General features: G+C 48.9%; 1 protein-coding gene across 7 annotated transcripts in view; it reads right to left on the bottom strand.

The window, feature by feature from the left end:
* The window catches only part of COL11A2 (collagen type XI alpha 2 chain), a 123,176-nt gene that overhangs the window by 83,049 nt on the left and 19,567 nt on the right, over window positions 1–20,560 (bottom strand). For 3 of the 7 annotated variants that reach the window (XM_053296171.1, XM_053296175.1, XM_053296172.1), the window contains exons 4-12: window positions 19,800–19,962; window positions 19,577–19,714; window positions 18,435–18,533; window positions 12,159–12,305; window positions 11,532–11,696; window positions 6,818–6,877; window positions 3,604–3,645; window positions 3,377–3,439; window positions 1,981–2,055 (exon numbers count right to left, since the gene is read on the bottom strand). In XM_053296171.1, coding sequence (XP_053152146.1) covers window positions 1,981–2,055; window positions 3,377–3,439; window positions 3,604–3,645; window positions 6,818–6,877; window positions 11,532–11,696; window positions 12,159–12,305; window positions 18,435–18,533; window positions 19,577–19,714; window positions 19,800–19,962 — 952 coding nt within the window. Of the gene's footprint in view, window positions 1–1,980; window positions 2,056–3,376; window positions 3,440–3,603; window positions 3,646–6,817; window positions 6,878–11,531; window positions 11,697–12,158; window positions 12,306–13,165; window positions 14,292–18,434; window positions 18,534–19,576; window positions 19,715–19,799; window positions 19,963–20,560 lie in introns of those variants that run through there. The other 4 variants (XM_053296174.1, XM_053296176.1, XM_053296178.1 and 1 more) reach the window with 4 other exon arrangements.

Here is a 20,560-nt window from a genome sequence, read left to right as displayed (position 1 = left end):
GGGTTCAGGGACCATCCTAGCTCATCTTCTACAGCCTCATGTCATTGTCATTACACCAAGGCTCAATTACACTTGAGCAGGGCTGTGCCAAATATTTCCCATCAGGAAAAGTGGACCAGTTCTCATAGGCAAAAAGTGGGTCAGAGGAGTGTCCCTCCCAGCTTCGGGAGCCGTGCGCACTCATGGCACATTTTCAGCCATGTGCTTGCAAAAAAACCTAGGTAGGTAGAGGGGGTAGTGATCCTCCACCCCTAATAATATGCTGGGTACAAGTGACTTTTATTGTTTTACATCCTCAGTGTAAGCAACTGAGGATGGTGTATTGACATTGAAACCGGTTTTGTTTTAATTTGTAACATCTGGTGGGTGCTATTTTATCTTTGCGTAATAAAGAGGTCTTGGTGGAAGAATTGCTTAGAGTTAATATGCGCTTCACACCGCCAACTTATCAAAAAGAGAGAGAGAGAGAGAGCTGTCCACCTCCCATACGATCGCTTCTCCCTCCTCCTCGGACTTGCAAGCTTCAACAGCTGTACGCAAGGACAGCTTTTTAAAGTATAATGTCTGAATAGGGCTACCATTAACACTGAAATTAGGATCATTCATATCTGCAGTGAGAAAGCCAGGAAAGAGGCCTCAGACCATCTGAGTTCTTGCAACTGCTTAGCCATTCCCCCTACCTCCCGCCACCACTTCGTTGTTCTGTTCCTATTTGTCACAAATTCCTGTGTTGTTTGGGCTGAGATGCAACTTCTTCCAAGTGCAGGACAGGGTCTTGCTCTCGATTGGTTCATTATTGGCATAAGCCCCTGCGAAGATGGCAATGCTTCAAGAAGGACAACCATGTCTGGCTAACAAAGCCACATTGGCCATCATCGCTTGCCCAAAGGGATTCTGGGGGCCAAGGCTCTCCATTCTCTGTCGCATAGTTACATCCTTGGCGATCCCGGAAACAAGCCAGTTTTGTTACAACCAAATGCAGCTGCAAGTCGCAACGGCATCATTTATAACTGAATAAGCTTCGAAGAAAAATGGACTAAAGGTGAAGACAGATGTAACCTTTTCAGAGCAGTTGGGCTGCTTTGGAAGTGCCCTCACTCACTGCACTCAAGCTAAATACGTATTTCCTCTGCAGGACTAAGTTCCGGAAAAAAACCCAACAGAATTCTACAAGCCTGCAGTGCAAGCTGGCTGTGTGCAGCACTTATTGGCTGGTGCCAGTGCTGTCACCAAGGAAAAAAAAATCCTCCCATCACCAATCACAGTCTAGATAGATAGATAGATAGATAGATAGATAGACAGATAGATAGATAGGAAGGAAATTAATTAATAGGCCAATGAATGAACATAAACATGCACTTTAAAGAATATTTTTTAAAAAGCAGACAACCCCTCGGAAGCATGAAGGAGGGAAAAGGCCAACACCTCAGCCAGTTTGCTGGTATGCATGCCTGTCTCTTCAGTTGTGTCTTCAGTTGTGAAGCTGACAGGGGCAGGGGACAGCAGGGTTTGTCCTGTGGTCACCCTAAGAAGACATCCATCCACAGGGTCTTCTTAACAAAATGAGACTCCCTCACATAGGCCGTATACCCCCAAATCCAGACCTGCTGAATGGGACCAGTCTCATAGCTGCTTCAGGGCTTTGTTTCATTTCTTCTGCCATCACCTCTGCCACCTACTCCTTGTCTGCTCTTGGCCCTCTCTCCTTTCCTGGATCTTTGGCCACCCTGACACCGGGCTCTGTGTTGGGACTACTGCCCAGCATCTGGGCCTGCTGAAGCCAGGACCTTTTCCAGGGTGTTCCCTGATGGCTGCAAGAAGAGTAGGGAAGGCAAATGGAGGGGCTGCCCAGGAACATCCCTGCTCTGCCATGGAGACAAAGGCATCAGGTCGTGCAAACCTGCCCCGCTGCACAGGGACTCCAGTCTTCAGAGGCCCTATGCCAAAGATCCTGCCTCTCTACCCCCGTTCCTGACTCACCGGAAGCATCATGGAAGTGCCAGGGGGGCCGGGTGCACCATCTGACCCAGGGAGGCCAGCACGTCCTGGGGGACCCTGTTGAGGAGAGGGAGACAGCTCAGGGGATGACTTCCAGACCAGCGGGAAGCAGCCCACTCAGACACTGACAAACATGCACAAACGACTACATAAGAACACACAAGGGTAACGCAGTGGCGGCGATCCGCAGCAGACCGTAGTGTGTGTGGCCATGGAACTTGAACATAGGATGCTGCCTTCCTGAGTCAGGCCCTGCCATATGGTCTGCTCTGACTGGCAGCAGTTCTCCAAGGATTCAAGCCAAGGAGGGTGTCTTCCAGCCTCACAGACCGACATCCTTTCCCATGATGAACATAAGAACAGCCCTGCTGGATCAGGCCCAAGGCACATCTGGTCCAGCATCCTGTTTTGCACAGTGGCCCACCAGATGCCCCAGCACCTGGTCTTGCGGTAGTCATCTTTGCTAAGCAGGGTCTGCTCTGGTTTGCATTTGGGTGGGTGATGACATGTGTATGCTCTCTGCCATGAGATTTTCCCCTTAGGGCATGAGGCTGCAACTCAGTGGCAGAGCATCTGCTTGCATGCAGAAGGTCCCAGGCTCACTCCCTGGCAGCATCTCCAGGTAGGGCTGGGCGAGACGCCTGCCTGAAACTTTGGAGACTTGCTGGGCTACACAAATCAAATGCCCTGGTGGGCCAGAACCACAACCTGGTGTGCAGGGGCCAAGGTCAATTTCTGGCACATTATTACATCGAAATTAAAAATATTATTACTTACTTGTGAACCTATTCCCCCTGTCAATGGACCCATAGTTTCAACCAGGGATAGGGGCCAGAGAATAGGACCTGTCCCTGCTCAATCAGTGGGGCCCCTAGTGTGCATGTGCATGTCAGCCCCAAACAAATGCCAAGTCCTCTCCTCTCCCTAAATTGTTATGGCTTTCAGGCTGCAATGCCAGGCATGCTTACATGGGAGTAAGCCTCACTGGGCACACCATGGAGCAGATTTCTGAGAAAGCATGCACCGGATGGCGCTATAAGGCAGTTTCCAGCTCCTGTGTTGCTGCAGGATACTTGGGGGCCAGTAAAAAAGTCCCTACGGGCCGAATCCGACCTCTAGGCCTTATGTTGTGCAGGCCTGGAAGCTAGATGGTCTGACTTGGTATAAGGCAGCTTCCTATGTTCAGCTCAACCCAAACATTCACAGACATCTTGATTCACCTGCATCCTCCACCTGGCACAAAAGGGCTGTGCCCATCACACACACACACACACACACACACACACACACACACACACACACCCTGGACCAACACTGTTCTCTTACTCAAGGGCAGACCCGTGGTTCCGGCCATGCCATGCAGCCATCTCACACTCACCCTCTCCCCAGAGTCACCAGGAGGTCCGGGAGGTCCCTGAGTGCCTGGTGGCCCACTGATGCCCTGCAGGGGAGAAGAAACCAGAGATCTGTTGGTAAATCAAAGCAGCCCCATGCACCTCCCTGGCAGTCCTTGTACCCACAAGGGGGTTAGGCGGGGGGACTGATGCCCTGCTAGTCGCCTTCACTTCCAGCCTCCTGGGCATTGCACAGCTCCCAGGCACTTACCGGAGGTCCTTCTGGGCCGGGAGGGCCCTCCACCAACATCCCCTGCAGAGGAACAGAAAGAGAGATGGGGGGGATGAGGGCACAGGGCTTATGAGGAGGACAGAGCAGCCTCCTCACACTGAGACAGGCAGGCTGGCAGGCTGGCCTCACAGAGGGGTCTTCCGTCGCTCGTGAAAGAGATACTTGTTTATACCATCACGAGAGAAGAGCCTGTTCTGAGATAACCACTCTGATAAGAGACAAACAAGGCATCCCAGCATGCTTCAACTGCACGGCCTGCCTGAGCTTCTGGGGTCATCCAGGGGTCGCTGCATTTCTCCAGAGAATATTTAAAAAATCACCAAACAGGGGTCAGCAATGGAGACAAGGGCCCCGATCCTGCCAGGGGTTTCGCAAATTTAACTTCCACCTCTCATTTCCCCACCCCTTGGAGTGCCAGAGGGTGATGTGAATTCAGGGGCTGTTAGCCCAGGTCAGGCATCTACAAATCTGCTTGCCAGCTTGCCAGTGCCCAATGTCCCAGCCCTCTGGCAAGCAGGACACCCAGCACCACACCAGTGCTGGATTTAGGCACAAGCTAAGTGAGCTACAGCTTAGGGCCTCACATTATGAGGGGCCTCTGAATACCAAAAATGATTAAATTTCAGGTTTTAAATGATTGGTTGAAAAATAAAGGAGAAAGGAAAAAGACTCTAAAAGAGGGATTATTCTTCTGATAAGGCAAAAATACACTTGTATATGGCTGCACAACTATTGACCATATTGAGTTTATAAATCTGTGTGGAAATGACTGTGAGATATAGTGAAACTTCATTAAACCAGGACACGGATTACACCAACTATGGCCATCACAGTTACAGGCAGTGTTTGTCTCTGCAGATGAATGCTGCTGTAACCAGGAGCAGTGCAGAGGGGTGTGTGTGAGAGAGAGTGACACACTGAGGCAGGACTTCCGACAAATTTTGTAATGTTATGGGGCCTCTGAAGCTTGATATAGCTTAAGGCCTCAGCATGTCATAATCCCGCCCTGAACCACACACAACGGCCACATTCGCACGAAACACAAAACTGGATTTGAAGGGGCCTCCAGTTGAAATTTATGATCATCCAAATGCATGCAACCACAGTTCAGTACCCACAGTTTCCCTCCCCCAACTCTGATTTGTATCTTTGGTTAGTAGTAGGTTTCACCACCTAACTCCGGTTTTGCAGTGCCAGTGTTACATCTGAACATGGCACCGCGGTCCCACTCTTCGGCAACCAGATTCGGGGAAGGAAGCACCTCCCTCTCTCTGCTGTCTTTGGCAGCGTGGACTGTCCTTCATGAAAGAAGGAAGCCCACATAGCCAGTTCCCCCTCCCCTCTGCAGTCTCGCTGACTGCAGGTTCCCTGATCTCCGTTTAGTCCGAATTCAGACAGGAGAGCGTTGGTGGGGCAGGGATTCGTTACGTGTGAATGTGGCCACCTCTTCCCCAGAGGTTTCATTTGCACTGCTATTTTTGAGAAGACAAGAAACAGCAGGAATCCTTTCTGAGCGGTAGAAGAGGTCTCCCCTGTTTTATACCATCTCCATCTCCCAGTGCAAGTGACAGAAGACATGCCTCTCTCCTTAGACCTCTGTCTGTGTGCCAGAAAAGGATCTGAGGGAAGAGAGGGGATTGCTGCTGACCGCAAATAACAGGCTAGTTCACATCATGAGAAATAAGGTAGCACAAGCATTCTAGGGAGCTGTGCATGCTCTCATTTTCTGATTGTGTGTTTTTATGCAACCCGTTTAAAAAACAAGGCAGGAGCCACAGGCAGTGATCATCTGCTGGCCTCCTGCTAAGTGTGAAGGCTCCTTCCTATACCCAGCTGCTGAACGAGGTAGGAGGAAAAGCCCTCCTACCCAGTAGGAGGTTAGGAGGTTACCACTGCCAATGCCCCAACCTTGTTCACCCCTACATGATCCAAAAACGGGAGAGTGCCCAGTTCCTGAACTTGGGTAGGATGTTTGTCCTACCTAATTTTTCATCATGAGAACGAGCCTTATGGCCAGCTAGTGAGCTAAGCCTAAATTTGTGGGTCTTTGTTGATGGTGCAAACAGATCCTTGAACTCCAACCATCACAGCCAAACACGAGAGGAATGGTAACGAGAAAAAACACCCTGCATTTTCACCCCAGTGAAACTGAGGGCCAAGCAACAGATGATGCAAGAGAGCCCATTTCCCCCCTTTCCCCAATAGTGGCGGCTGGGTCGGGAGCCTGTAACTTGGATTACGGCTCTCACAGAGTGGGAAGTGGGCTTTCGGGCTTTCTCCCCACACCTGCCATGACCCTGAGCCAGATCCACTCCCTCCAATAGCTGCCTTTACAAGAAGGAAAAGACGCTGGACAATCCAGTCAGGGATCTGTTGTGTCACATCTGGCACTGGGTGGATCCCTACATCTGCAATACTCAGACTTCCCGAGGTTCAAAATGTTTCTGGTCCTTATGCTTGAACGTATGTGGGCAATCAGTGCCTCTTAACCATTCAGAAGCCAGAGGAATGGCTGAGCAACATCTCCTTTCATGGACTTCAGTGCCCCATTATAGCCCTTTGGGACTATGTGGTAGCCCACATTAAACCTTGAATGATAGTGAGGCTATTCCCACGATCAACGGAAAGAGGGCCTGCTTTCCGTCAATCGTGGGAACCACCGGGCTCACAGGCAAGCCCGGTGCTCCCAAGGCAGCTAGCCCACCTAGAACACCCTCCCCTTGAATGAGGTTAACGGAGCGAGTGTTAACGAAACTCATGAGGTTAATGAACCTCATTCCTTTGTTCATGTGTCACCGCGGTGTGCAGCAACACACGAGTAGACCCCCGGTCAGGAGGCTGCAGCCAGCCTCCCAGATTCGGGGGTCTCTCCAGGATGGCCCACGCACTCATGCAGGGCATCCTGGAACTTCCGGAGGCCACGTGGCCACAGCCACACGGCTGCCATGTTGGAGTTGGCAGCCATGTGGGCGGCCAATCCGGCCGCCCAGCTACAAGTGGCTGCTGGTTTGCAAGGAGAGCGGGCTAAGCCCACTCTGCCTGCAGAACCCCAGCAGACACTTCGCACATGTCTGTGAAGCGCCTCAGTGTGAATCTACCAGGCCCATGTATTGCTGAATTGGTGTCACCTTGACGCAGAAATGGGAGTGATTTTTGCCAGCCTTCAGCCCATGTGGGGACCCCAGGAACTTACCGGTTCAATGACAGCGGGCTCCCCTTTCTCTCCTTTGTAGCCTCTGGCTCCGCGCACCGCCTGTGGGTAACACACATGTAACCGCAAAGAGGGGACCAGTCAATATGATAAAGCCACATCACCCAATCATCACCTTGAGTCAGCCTCCGAGCTCCCACCCCATTTCCTAGCCCCAGATCAGGATGCCCAAGGAAGAGGCTCTTTGCCTAGGAGAAAGCAGCCTGGATCCACCAGCAACAGCTGGTACGTCTGAAGGCCAAAGCACATGACAGGTGCAAGGGAAATGTGGTCCAAGTCAAGGTGTGTGATCTGAGCTGCACTTGTGGGAATTTCAGCTGTGTTGGTCCAATTAAAAAAATTCCCAGAGCCATGAAGATAATGCCTTTATTAGGACCAATGAAAATGTCACAATGTTGTTAGCAACCTTTTGAACATAACCTCTTCTTCAGGCTGGATGTTGTGTAAAGGAGCGGAGAGAGAAGAGCCTGAACACAATGTTGATGCCTCAGAGTCTGCAGCTGAATATATATTCACCTTTTAATACAAGCTTTTGGACAATGAGTGGCCCCCAACTCTCATTTTAACATAGCTCTGCTTTGTTTTGATTTATCGGGATGTTTTTATTGTTTGTTACTGTTTTAACTTTGTTGTTAACTGCCCTGGAATCTTTAGACAAAGGGTGGTATAAAAATATAAATAATAAAATATCCTGGGATCTTTGGACGAAGGGTGGAATAAAAATATAAATAATAAAATACCCTGGGATCTTTGGAGGAGCGGTGGAATAAAAATATAAATAATAAAATACCCTGGGATCTTTGGACGAAGGGTGGGATAAAAATATAAATAATAAAATACCCTGGGATCTTTGGACGAAGGGTGGAATAAAAATATAAATAATAAAATACCCTGGGATCTTTGAATGAGTGGTGGAATAAAAATATAAATAATAAAATGTCCTGGGATCTTTGGATAAGGGGTGGTATAAAAATATAAATCATAAAATAAATCATAAAATAAAGATGACGCTGTCTTTTACCAAATCAATCCACTGGTCCATAGAGTTCAGAATGCTCTACTCTGACTGTCAGCAACTCTCCAAGGACTTCAGGTGATAAACTTTCCCAGCCCTACCTGGAGATGCTGCCAGGGACTGAACCTTGGGCCCTCCAGCCACCAGGTAACACTATCCAATCTGGCCTTTACTGATTTTGTACCTAGTGCACCATCAAAAATTAAATCTCCACTTTTGGCAACCACATTTATCTTTACTTCTGCTCTCACCTTGCCATGGTGGTTCTCTAGACCTTGTGGCCAGGGGTGGCCCAAAGAGGCACCAAATGCAGCCTTGCCCCACATTCCTGGTGGGGGCCAGAAGCACCCTTTCAAAACCCACCCTTGAAAGCTTTGAAAGTGGCACGGGGGACAGGGAGGAGGGAAGGTTGCCAGCAGCCTCTGCTTCTCTCCTCGTGAGTCTGGAAAGCTTTGGAGGGAGTGTGAGGACGGGAGGGACTCCTTGCAAAGTTTGCTAGGGGCATATCGGTCCCGAAGAGTCTTAACGATGGCAATGGTGGGGGGCATCTGGCCGCCTTGCTGCTGCCTGAATAGTCTGCCATCTGAGGAAGCTGCCTCCCCTGGCCTCATGAAAGGGCCATCTTAGGCTGTGGTCCTCACGCAGGGCCGGATTTAGCCACTAGCTAAGTAAGCTGCAGCTTAGGGCCTCACATTATGAGGGGTCTCCAGATGACTAAATTTCATTTAGGAATGACTACATTTCAAGGTTTATTTAACGTATATTCATTTAAAAGTAATTCTAATGCAGATAAGCTTATTGCAAGATAACTGGTTTTGTTAGATTATTCATTTTTTGTTGCATCTTTGCCAAGTACAAATAGATGATTTTTAACTTCTGCTTTCATTGTTCTTTGGGCTAGAGCCTTTGGAGTCAGGTGGTATATACATCAAATAAAATAAAATAAAATAAAATAAAATAAAATAAATAAAAAAAAATAAACAGATTTTTTTGTTTTTGTGCATTGGTAATATGATCGGGCCTTTTAAGCTTGATATAGCTTAGGGCCTCAGTATGTCATAATCTGGCCCTGCCCTAACCTGACATTTGGTTGGTACCTCGTGAGCAATGTCCCCTGTAACAGGGATTCTCAGAGGTTGTTGACTACAACTCCCATCATCCCCAGCCAAATGCCATTGCAGGTGCGAAGGGATGAGAGTTGTAGTCAACAACCTCTGGGAATCCCTGTTACAAGGAACACTGCTCACAAGACTAATCTCATTAACTCTGCTGCCTCTTTGCACCATGTCCAGCTTTCTCCCCACGCTTGTGCCCCACATTTTGCTTAGCATCCAGTCCTGTGAAGAGTTCAAGTCATGTGACACGGTAATCAAATCAAATCTTTATTGTTACAGTCATTCAGCCAGCAAAAGTATGGTAGTTGGTCCTCCGAATAAAGGGATGTCCCTTCTCCAGCTTTTGGACTGAGAGTTGGCAATTGTGACCGTGGCTAAGCGGTCACACAGCTGCCTTCGCTTCACAAATCCACACACACAATTTAAAAGCCCACGCTTCAAATTCACGGAGTGAACTTTAGTTCAAGTAACAGCCGATTGGTGGATGTCAAAAGGGCTGAATAAAATATGAGTAAAATTCCTGGGGTTAAAAAACACTGAGCAAATAAATCAGGCTTTAGATCAAATTTGGGCAACAGTCAGGATCACTTGAGCTAGGTCTACCATAGCATGACTATGGTAGGCGAACCCTAAGTGTATTTGCTTGGAAGTAAATCCTAACACTTAGGATCATAACCCACAATACAGGCAGTGTTTCTGTGGGAACATCTAGGCTTCTTGGAGTGAAACCAGAACAAAGCTAAAATATTCAGAAGATTTAGAAGGGAGGGAAACAAACTCTGTGAACTGCTCATTTGCATTGTTAATTTATTCAAATGTAACTACTGAAGCCAAAATTTTAAAAAGCTACAAATAATACATGATTTGCATTTAAAAAATAATAATAAGGTGCAATCCTTTGCACACTTATTTGGGAGTAAACCCTACTGAACTCTGTGAGAATTAATTCTGAATAAATATGTGTAGGATTTGCCCAGCATGAGCAAATTAGTTTTGGTTAAATAAAAATTCCTAATGACCAAGGAAAAACTGGAGCAGGATCTGAGAGGCAGTGGCAAAAAACTGTAGTAAAAAATATTTGGGGAAGAGCTTGAGTAAAGATGGGATAAAGAACAAAAAGATACTTGTGCAAAAACGGATTGAGGAATTAGCAGTATCAGCAAAAAAAAAAAAACCAGCTAGAAGAAGCTGTAAATAAAACTGTAATAAAGTCTAACCAGGGCGCAAGTAAAACTGCTAAAAGTAAATTTTGAGCTACTGTGGAGAATATTTTCAGATTTATTTATTTTTAAACAGATTTAGGTAAATTCTTTTTAAATTTAGAAGCAATCCTAGACATTTTAGCCCATCCATATCAGACACATGAGGTCTCCTTTCTGAATCAAAGGTGGACCAAATGTGTCTCCACCAGAAGGCAGCACAATCACCTCTTTGCACTCCTGCAAATCCCTTCCCCCTATTCCAGGCCTTGGGAGTTCATCCCATGAATCCAAAAGAAGCCCCTCAGATCCCCAGATTCCTCCCGACAGGTTCCAAGAACTTAACAAAAAACAACAGTATTTTTTTTTTGGGGGGGGTGAGTTTTATTGAAATGGGAGGTTTAGGAATGGGGGTGCCCTTCCAAGATGGCAGCGTGGAATGCAAATTACTGTGTCCCATTTGGGGGGTTTCTGCCCAAAATCAGTAATTGAGGCCAGCGCTAATGCCATCCTAGGGGAAGGGGGCTGTCTGCAGAGATGGCCCTGTAGTGTGATGACATCATTGGACGTGTGATGACATCACAGATCAGGTAGGAAGCATTCCATAGACTTGCCTGCTGCCACTGCTATGAGAACAAAAGAATGGCAGCCCATCTCTAAACAGAGAACACTGAAAATGTCGACAAGTGAGGAAAGGCAAGTGATGGCTTCGCAGGAAATGACATCACCAAGGAGAAGGGATGACACAGGAGGTAGTGTGGAGGAGACATAGTTGAAAATAATAATAATAATAATAATAATAATAACAACAACATTTGGAAACCGCTAGAAATGACACCATGAGACATGGAGATTAGAGCCATAACAAACAGGAAAAACTTCACATGGAACAGGAAGTAGTACTGCCACATAGTGGCAAATAAAGGCATACACAGGAGGAACTGACAACTTCAAACAGGAAATGAAAAACATGAAACAGGAAGTGACAACAGTGAGACTATAGCCACAGCCAACAATCAAATGACACTAAACAGGAAGAGAACAGCAACATATACACTGCAGAGTTATCAAAGGCAGCCAACTGCAACAAACAGATGAGGTGAGACCAGCCACAGGAAACCAATACAAGCTGAATTGCTGAAGTAAAGAGGTTTGATTGTATCAGAAAGTGACATCACAACACCAAAGCCAATCTTCATTCAGTAAGCCAACCAACGATAGGAGAGAATGACATCATCACCGTGCATGACAGACAGGTTCAACAGAAGACAGGAAGACAGAGCGACACCATGACACCACAAGAGAGGAAGGGACGACATGACAGACATGCATCCATATCCCCAGGAAGAGGGCAGCACCCCACTTACACCACCAATGTGGGGAACCTCAGCCGAGAGCACCGGGCCCAGCTCCGACGGCTCAGCCCCCTCGTCATAGTTCTTATAGGCGTATTCATACTCCATCCCCACACTGGGCACCTCCTCTTCTGTGAACACTTCCTCCGCAGTGGGACGTGAGCTGGGCACTTCCTCCTGACCCCCATGCAGGGTGGGGAACCCAACAACACATTAGAGTAGAAAACGATGCCAGGCCCCATGTCCACATCCCACCCAGAAAACTCCTGAGTCTCATCCAGTCTGGTTCCTGGCAGAAAACTAATAAGGAATATCGGTTCACTCTCTCCTTGCCTAGCAAATCACACTCATCTTCCAGAGAACCTAGAAGGTCCCTTTTGCCCATTTAGCTCCTTCTTCCGGCCAAACCCAAGAGTTCTGCCCTCTCCCCCCACACCACCGCAATTTCCCCATCTCCCCGCCTTCCCTGTTTCTCCAACAATAAAAGGTCTCTCTCATTGGGTGCCTTGTTTCCCACCAAGTCAGGATTCCTGCCAAGTCAGGAAAAGGCTAAGGAGTGGTGAAGTTCTTTCCTGCAAGAACCCTTCCTACCCACCCCACCCCCAACATAATGCTGGGGTTCAGGATGGGGGCATTTACCTCTACCTGTGGTGATGAGGGTGCAGCAGGGGATACCTCCCCCGTGGGGTTCTCTTCCCAGTAAGTGCCATCAACCTCAGGAGGCAGGGTGTAGTCAGGGTATTCATGAGCCCCCCAGGGCTCTTCTGTGGGGAGCAGACCCACATCCTTTGGTGGGTGACGTCGCCAATGAGCCAGAACAGGGACGGTGGAAGGAGCAGAGGCCAGGAAGAGAAGAACCCATTGTGTGTGTTTAAAAGAGACGGGGAAGGAAAGAAAGGATGGAATGATAGGAGGGTGGAGAGGAGGTAAGAGAGGAGGGAGAGACAAAAACCAGAGAGTATATGGGAGGAGGAGGAAGAGAAAAACCAGAGGACATGGGAGGCAGAGGCATGAATGGTCCGTGAGGGTGGAGATCAGATGGGGAATGAGGAATTGATATGCATGCAGTGAAGGAGGGGGAGATGGGTGGGTGTTGGGAAAGAAAGGTTGAAGACAAAGAGAGAAAACATCATTAGTACAAGCTTCCTCTCTTGTGCCCCGAGAGGCCAAAGAAGAGGATTCTCCATCCTAGATCATTTTCTCGCCCCCGCTATGGGACAAAATGATCTCAGGAGGCCCCCATGCTAGACAACATTTGGGGGAGCAATGTCCATTTTGGGGAAGGCAGGCTCAAGAGAAATGCAGAGCCAATGCTTGGGGGACAGGGAGGGGGCAGATGTAGTTGGCCTCCCTCCAGGGAAGGCCAGATCCAATCCGACCGCAACACAGGACGGATCCTTCCCAAGCATTTTGGCTGCTGCCCACTGCTTTCTCTTGGCTGGGACAGCTTCCCAATGGCCCATTTCTGGAGAATTTGCATGGCACCGTTAGCAGAGATGTGGCTACACCCATTGGAGGAGGCACACACAGAGACACAGACAGATGAGAGGGGCCGGGCTGTTTCGGGGAGGGGCCATGAGCTTTGCCTGCCCCCAGGATCCCAGGCCATGCCACACACAGGCCTGCATCCTTTCCTCTTGCTCTACCTGCTGGTAGCTGTTCCCCGGCTTCCGGACTCCACCCGCGCCGGCGTACGCCTGGCTCCCTGTTTTGCCCAGGGAGTTTTTCGCAGTTGAGGATTTGCTCCCTGATTTCGCCTTAGCACTGGCACTGCCACCGCTGTAGGACTTCCCGTTGCCTGAGGACTTCCCGTTGCCGGGAGACTTCCCACCGGTGGGGGACTTCCCATTGCCAGGGTATTTCGAGTTAGTGGGGTACTTCCCATTTTTGGCCCCTGTCTTGGCGTACGTGGGCGATGTGCCCATTAACTGGCGTTTCTGGGGCTGCTTCGCTTTGGGTTTGGCAGTGGCCTTGGCCTTGGCCACTTTCTAGTGGTGGTGGTGATGATGATGATGATGATGATGATGATGAAGGAGGAGATGAAAGAGGTGAGGATGAGGATAATGTCGACAACGATGATGATGATGATGATGAAGCAACAGAGCACACGACATATAAGCAAAGACAAACAGAGGCATAAATTCAACAGCAGCAAGAGGACTGGGGCCACTGCGACCCCTAAGAACCAACTCCCCCTGTTCCTTGCCCGCTTCAATCTCCCTTCCTGCCTCCTCAGCTAGTGCCAAGCCTAGCCCTGAGCTATGTTGCCTGGAGTCACTATGTCAGTTGTTCTGCCCAGAATCAGGGCTTGGCCGACTAGGGCAGCCTGGCTAGAGTACAAGGTGCATTTGGGGTGGAGGACATGCCTTGAGGCAGCAAGCATGAACTGTCCCCCTTGGAAAGCACGGTTTGCCTGGGTTTACATTTGGATGGGTGATGAAATATGAGCGCTGGGAGATCTTCCCCTTAGGGGATGGGGCCATGGCTCAGGAGGAAAGCATCTGCTTTGCATGCAAAAGGCCCCAGGTTCACTCCCTGGCAGCATCTCCAAGAAGGATGGGAGAGACTCCTGCCGGAAACCTCGGAGAAGTCGCTGGCAGTCAGTGTAGACAAGACTGAGCTAGATGGTCTGACCTGGTATGGCAGCTTCCTATGTCCCTATGTGCAGAGTGCCCTGCCCTCACAAGAAGGGAGGAAACTGTCTCATTCGTCCACTGGTCCACCTAGCTCAGCATTGCCTACAGTGACTGGCAGCGGCTCTCCAAGGTTGCAGGTGGGAGTCTCTCTCAGCCCTACCTGGAGATGCTGCCAGGGTGTGAACCTGGGATCCGCTGCATGCAAGCAGATGCTTTGCCACTGAGCTATGGCCCCATCATCTTTCAGTCTCCCATCCAAATGCAAACCAAGATGGATCCTGCTTAACAAAGGATGTTTGCTGCTGCAAGACCAGGTCTGCCCTCCAGAGGGAGTGGCCATCTGACCTGGAATGTTTCCAGGCGGGTCTCTGCCTCCAGCAGCCATTGGGCTAACTGGGAGAGAGCACATTCACCACTGGGAAAAGGTGGGCTTCTTTTGATACAGAATAACAGAGGCCGGCCCCCAACGGCTTTAGCATGGTGGACTGTGAGTGAGTGGTGCATGCTGACCAGCAGCCTCAGAAAGAGGAGATGCTCATCTGTGATACTGGGATGGAGGTGGGAGGCAGTGGCGAGCCCAGAACTTGCACCCTGCTCTCCCCACGACTCACGCCTCCCTACCCAGCTCGCAGACAAGCATTTCCCCCTCCTCCTACCTTGCTTGTAAAATTCTCACGATGGCTCACCTGGGAGTTATTCACACATGGCTTCAGGCTGCAGGGTAAGTGTTGAGCGAAGCCACGTCGAATCGCACTCATGGCGTTGAGGGAAGCAGCCTCTCCCCTCTGCTCTCCGGTTTTGTTTTTATTAATATTAATTCAATTTCTATACCGCCCTTCCAAAAATGGCACCGGGCGGTTTACACAGAAAAATAATAAATAAATAAGGTGGATCCCTGTCCCCAAAGGGCTCACAATCTAAAAAGAAACATCAGATAGACACCAGCAGCAGTCACTGGAGGTCCTGTGCTGGGGGTGGACAGGGCCAATAAGTTCACATTTATAAGTTCACATGTCTACATCAGTGCCTCTCCCTATTTGCTCCAGCATTTTCAGAAAAAGCAGCTTTAAAACAGCATTATAAAACCCGGAAATATCTCAAGATAAGCTAGAATTCGCAAGACAAAGCCCAACTTGTGTGTGGAGTGGGTCCAAAGATCTTGAAGGGACTTCAAGGTAAGTTTGGCTGGTGTGTGAACGCACACTCTCTCTCCCGAAGGTGATTCAGGGTAGAAGCCCTGTCTGCAAAGCCGCCTGGAGCATGCATGGCTCCTGAACTAGGATAAGAGCAGTGTTCCCTATAACAAGGATTCCCAGATGTTGTTGACTACAGCTCCCAGAATCCCTAGCTGCAGTGGGCTTTGGCTGAGGATGCTGGGAGTTGTAGTCAACAACATATGGGATTTTCTTTCACAGGGAACGCTGGATAGGAGGCTCCTCCTACCCTAGTAATCATTGTGAGAACAGCCCTCATATATAGGGACCAAATAGAAGGGGAGCATCAGGCTGGAAAAGAGACTGTCTCCCTGGCTAACAGCAAGTATTGGAGCATGTGGTATCTGGGGTGCGAGAGGGCTGGGACGCGTGCAGTGGCAGAGAATCCACGAAAGGGCAGCCAGTGGCCACACGCTCATGGCAGGTGCGTGCCACTGGGTGCATATATACAGAAGAAGTACTCAAACTGTGGGCCTGAGCAGGTTCACGTCTAGGAAATTTCACATTGCTGCTGCATGTTTTTAAAAACACTGGAAAAATGCTTGACTAACTTGGATTTAGTCACTGCAAGAAAACAGATGACGAATTAGCAGCCAATTTGTCCACTGCAGCCAAGGCGGTGAAAAGTGGCCTATCGTGAGTGAAGGACGTGCTCTCCATTCATGAATGGACAGTCATGAATTCTGGGTGTGACAAGGGATGGAAATATGCCGGCAGCCTCATAGCCATCAGGGCAGTGGGCCAGCCATCCTCATCCCTGGGCAAAAGGTTAGGCTTTCCAGACTAAGCCGACCTTTGCGCATGGAAACATTGCATGGCTTCTTCCCCTTGGATGCTAACTTGGGCTGCCTTGACTGTGTAAACATGCCTGGATACCTGACTAATGGGTGTTCATCAAATTTTGGTCAGCCTTCCTGGTTCCTTCTCTGTGGTTTCCTTCTCTGTAGCTAGGAATGAGCAGCTCATGGAGCGAGTCTCTCCAGCTGCTGTTGGACTACAACTCCCATCATGACCGGTTGGCCAGTCCTGAGCTAGCCTGTGGTTAGCTGGGCATTGCCAAGTAAATGTTCATGATTGGCCACTGTCCCCACTCACATGGGGTGCCAGAATTTCATCTGCATCAGTGCAGATCAAAGTGCATTTCATCAACTTTATAACGTGTGGTTTGTCTCGGAGAAAGAAGAGAGAGGACTTCCACTCTGCTTTTCAAGAACTGCTTTAGGGGGGAAACAGACATGTCTCCCAGCCCCTGCCGGTAGAATCCCACCACAAATTTTCCATTTCCCTTCTCCAAGGCCACAGAGCAACAAAAATAACCCTTTTGGCCCGCAAGATTGTGGCTGTTCTCCTATGTACTGCCTAAATATTGCACCAGCCCCAGATGTTCTTGTAAATGCATCCAGTCACACACTGCATCATGGGCTGTGTAGTTTACAGTGGATTACACCAGATTTGATGCAGTCTAACTGCACTTATGATACATGCACAGACAACCTCTAAGGCTGTACAATATGCGGAATGACCAGACAAGCTTCCTGCACTTTGCAGAGTTTGGGAGCTCAGAGAGGAGGTGCTCACAAGCATGAATCACACACATCACAGGATGCCCATCACTTACTTGGCCATCCTACCCTGAGATATGGGGCTGAAAATTGTCTGGAAAATTTCCCCACACTTTATTTTTCCATGGAAAAATTTCCATTTCTAAATTTCTTTCTGCATAAAATTTTGAACTTATTTCAATACTGTATAACATTTAAACCACTTTAAGTGTCTTTATAGATTTCCCTTCTCACTGCCATCAATTCAACTACTATCAGTTCAACTACCTGAAAAACCTTTGAGATCCCTCATGGGAAATTAATACACTGACGTTTCCTTACTAAATACATAGATTAAAAAGCATGCCAAATCAGATCACAATCGATTTAGGGCATCTGAAAAAATTACATACTACCTGTAAGTGTCATGCCCCCACTCGAGGACATTGGAGAGGAGTGGGAGGCAGGCGACTCACTAGAAAGTGGGGAGGCACCTGAGGAGGAGCAGGCCGGTAATGTGAATGGGGAGGTAATTGAGACAGGCCAGGGTGAGTGTTTGGCGCAGGAGGGGCCAGCAGGGCCGGGTGATCTTTGGAGAGAAGGGTCAGGATCTGAGCCAGAGTTTGAACGGCCACTATCTCCTCGAGGACGCAGTGGGGGGGGGAACATCAGCAGCAGGTGAGGGAATTACAAAGGAGTAATCAGATGAGGAGAAGAGAGAAGCCTGATTAAATCAATGGCAGCTGATGGAGGGGGGGGTGGAGCATTGATTAAGTGCATGTGGCTGCTAACTATAAATCGGGCAGCCTGTGCCTTAAACAAACTGCTGGAAACAACACGTCAAATCGGCTCGGAGCTTTTGTCGGAGAGATTGTGACGTTGGAATTTGGTCTTCGCACTCCTGTATTCTTGGTGAGACTGTTAAACCGGATTATTTAGCAGTAAAACTGAAACTTGAGCTACTGGCTATTGTGTCATATATTTCTGGCCTGCATCTTCCGTCGAGTGAGCTTGTGACACTAATGTTTTCTGAGAACATTTTAATGCATATATTATGCCAATGAGAAAATTGAATTGGAATTTTTTCCAGAATTTCCCCCAAAAAATGTCCAATTCAAATTTTCCAGAAAACCTGCATGTCTGATCCTACCCCAAACCCTGCCCCCATTATAGCAATAGTTGTCCCCCTCTATGGCTCTTCCCAAGCCTTTCACCTAGAAAAATCTTACATCTCACCTGCAATCCAATATGGAACAATTACCCACCTCCTGCGATTCTACTTCCTCCCTCGCCAAAAAAAGGGGGAAGGAAGGAGATGGTGGAATTTCCTTCCAATCTCCCTCTGCCCACCATGCATAATAGACTAAAAGTACAGACATGGATGAATGGAAAGATGGATGGACGGACATGAATGGATGGACGGACGGACATGAATGAGACGGACAACTCCCACAGTTGTATGACAAGGACGAGACTGGGACGAACAGACATTTGGGGGAGGAGCATAGTTGCCCCTCCCTTTACCTGCTCACTGGCTCCCCCCAGAGGCACGGAAGGAGAACCATCCTTTCTAGGCCCGTAATAGTAGGGGTACTCGTAATACTCCACGTCCTCATCCGAGTACTGAGGGAGAGCAAGAGAATATGTTTGCTCATGCCTTTTTCAAACCCTTCCCAACATAAGTGACAGCTAAGAGAGAGTGGCCAACCTCTTGGCCCCAGTGGCTGCCCCACAGGCCAAACCACCATAGAAAGCAACTGCAGGAAATGGTTGCTGGGACTTTAACACCTTCCTGGACAACTTGGGGGTTCTGCAGATCCCTGAAGAAGCTGCCTCTTCTCTTTTGCTCAAAATGTCCTGGACTGAGAGAGTTTGACAAAAGAGTTGCTTCAAATTAGCCTTTCTAAACTCCAAGAAACTTGCTCTTACCTTTGAAGCAGGGTTCTTTTTAAACTGGGAAGTTTTTCACAGGGAGCTTTCCTAGCTTCTTGAAAATCAGAACTGGTGTGACAGATTCAGATTTATTTTTATTTTTTTGCGGGTGGGGAAGTGTTATTTTAAGAACATGAGAAAAGCCCTGCTGGATCAGCCCAAAGGCCCATCCAATCCAGCTTCACACAGTAGCCCAGCAGGCACACCTGGGAAGCCCACAAGCGGGCAGGGGGACAGAGCAATACCCCCTCCCGTTGGTGTTCCCCAACACCTGCTGTTCAGGGACATGCTCCCTCTTATCCTGATTGAAATATACAGCTATCCAGGCTAGTAGCCACTGATACCAGGCTAATAGCCTCCATGAATTTGTCTAATACCTTTTTAAATCTGTCTAGATGGGTGGCCATCACCACATCCAGTGGCAAGGAATTCCATTGTTTAACTACATGTTGTGTAGAAAGTGTTTCCTTCTCTTTGTCCTGAATCTTACAGCATTTCGCTTCAACGGTGACCCTGGGTTCTAATGTTACGAAGCAGGGAGAAACATACGGCTCTATCCACCTGATCCACACTGTGCATTATTTTATACACCTCTACCATTGCTCCCCCCCTCCACTTACCCACCTTCTTTCTAAACTAAAAGGGCTCAAACATTGAAGTCTTTCCTCATAGGGGTTGCTCGACCCCCTGATCATTTCGGTGGCCCTGCCATGGGGCCTGGTCCCACAGCTCACCTCAGGCCTGGCGGGTCTCTGCTGTGCCTCCTGGGCTTGGGGCTTCTGGGTCGCTCCGTCGCAGTCGGGGCTGTAGTGCTCGCAGTAGTCAAAGGCTGCCTGGGGGCTGGTCGAGATCAGCAGCTGCTGGATGTCACCCTGGGCAGGAAGAGACGAGAGGGGTGAGCCAAGCCTTGGACCCGCACGGGGAGGGGAGGAGACGGGTGCAGGCAGAGGCTGATACCTCGAAGACTTCCTCGTCCAGGATGCGGGTGCCAAAGACGGTGATGCCGCGAGTGTCAATGACCGGCTGGTTCCCACGGGGCAGCGGCCGCGTCACTTTCTTCTTGCAGTCCAGCACCAGGGTCACCTGCTTTTTGCTGACGCTGAGGGCCACACGGTGCCACCTGGAGAAGAAGAACACAGGTGAGAATGGAGCTGGGGGGCGGAGGGAGTTCTGTCGCAATTGGCTCCCCACCCACGGCTCATGGGCACGTATGATATGACAAACGTTTATATACTGCTTTTCAACAAAAGGCCCCCAAAGCGATTTACATAGATATAAATAAATTTTTAAAATGGGTCCCTGTCCCCAAAGGGCTCCCAATCTAAAAAAGAAACATAAAACAGACACCAGCAACAGCCACTGGGGGGGTGCTGTGTTGGGGATGGATAGGGCCAGTTGCTCTCCCCCTGCTAAATAAAGGAAATCACCACTTTTAAGAGGTGCCTCTTTGCTCAGTTACCAGGGGACATATAGCCCCTGAGCCAGGCCCACAAAGTTTGGCCATGGGTACCATCTCAGGGGATGAATGTTCCTAATGCTTTTTCGCAAGATCTACCCCACTAAAGATGGGAAACAGGTGATAGTGTTGTTGCCCTTACAGCTTTCTCTGTGTTATCACCCCTTCTTTATTCCTACCCTCCAAACCATTTAGGATAAAACTGCAGTCATTTTCGCAGGGAGCAAAGGGTTAGGATCAGGATCAGGGTAACAATGAACAA

The sequence above is a fragment of the Hemicordylus capensis genome, chromosome 2, assembly GCF_027244095.1.
Source record: "Hemicordylus capensis ecotype Gifberg chromosome 2, rHemCap1.1.pri, whole genome shotgun sequence".
In the NCBI taxonomy this organism is placed as follows: Eukaryota; Metazoa; Chordata; class Lepidosauria; order Squamata; family Cordylidae; genus Hemicordylus; species Hemicordylus capensis.
This window is presented reverse-complemented; position numbering and strand designations above follow the sequence as displayed.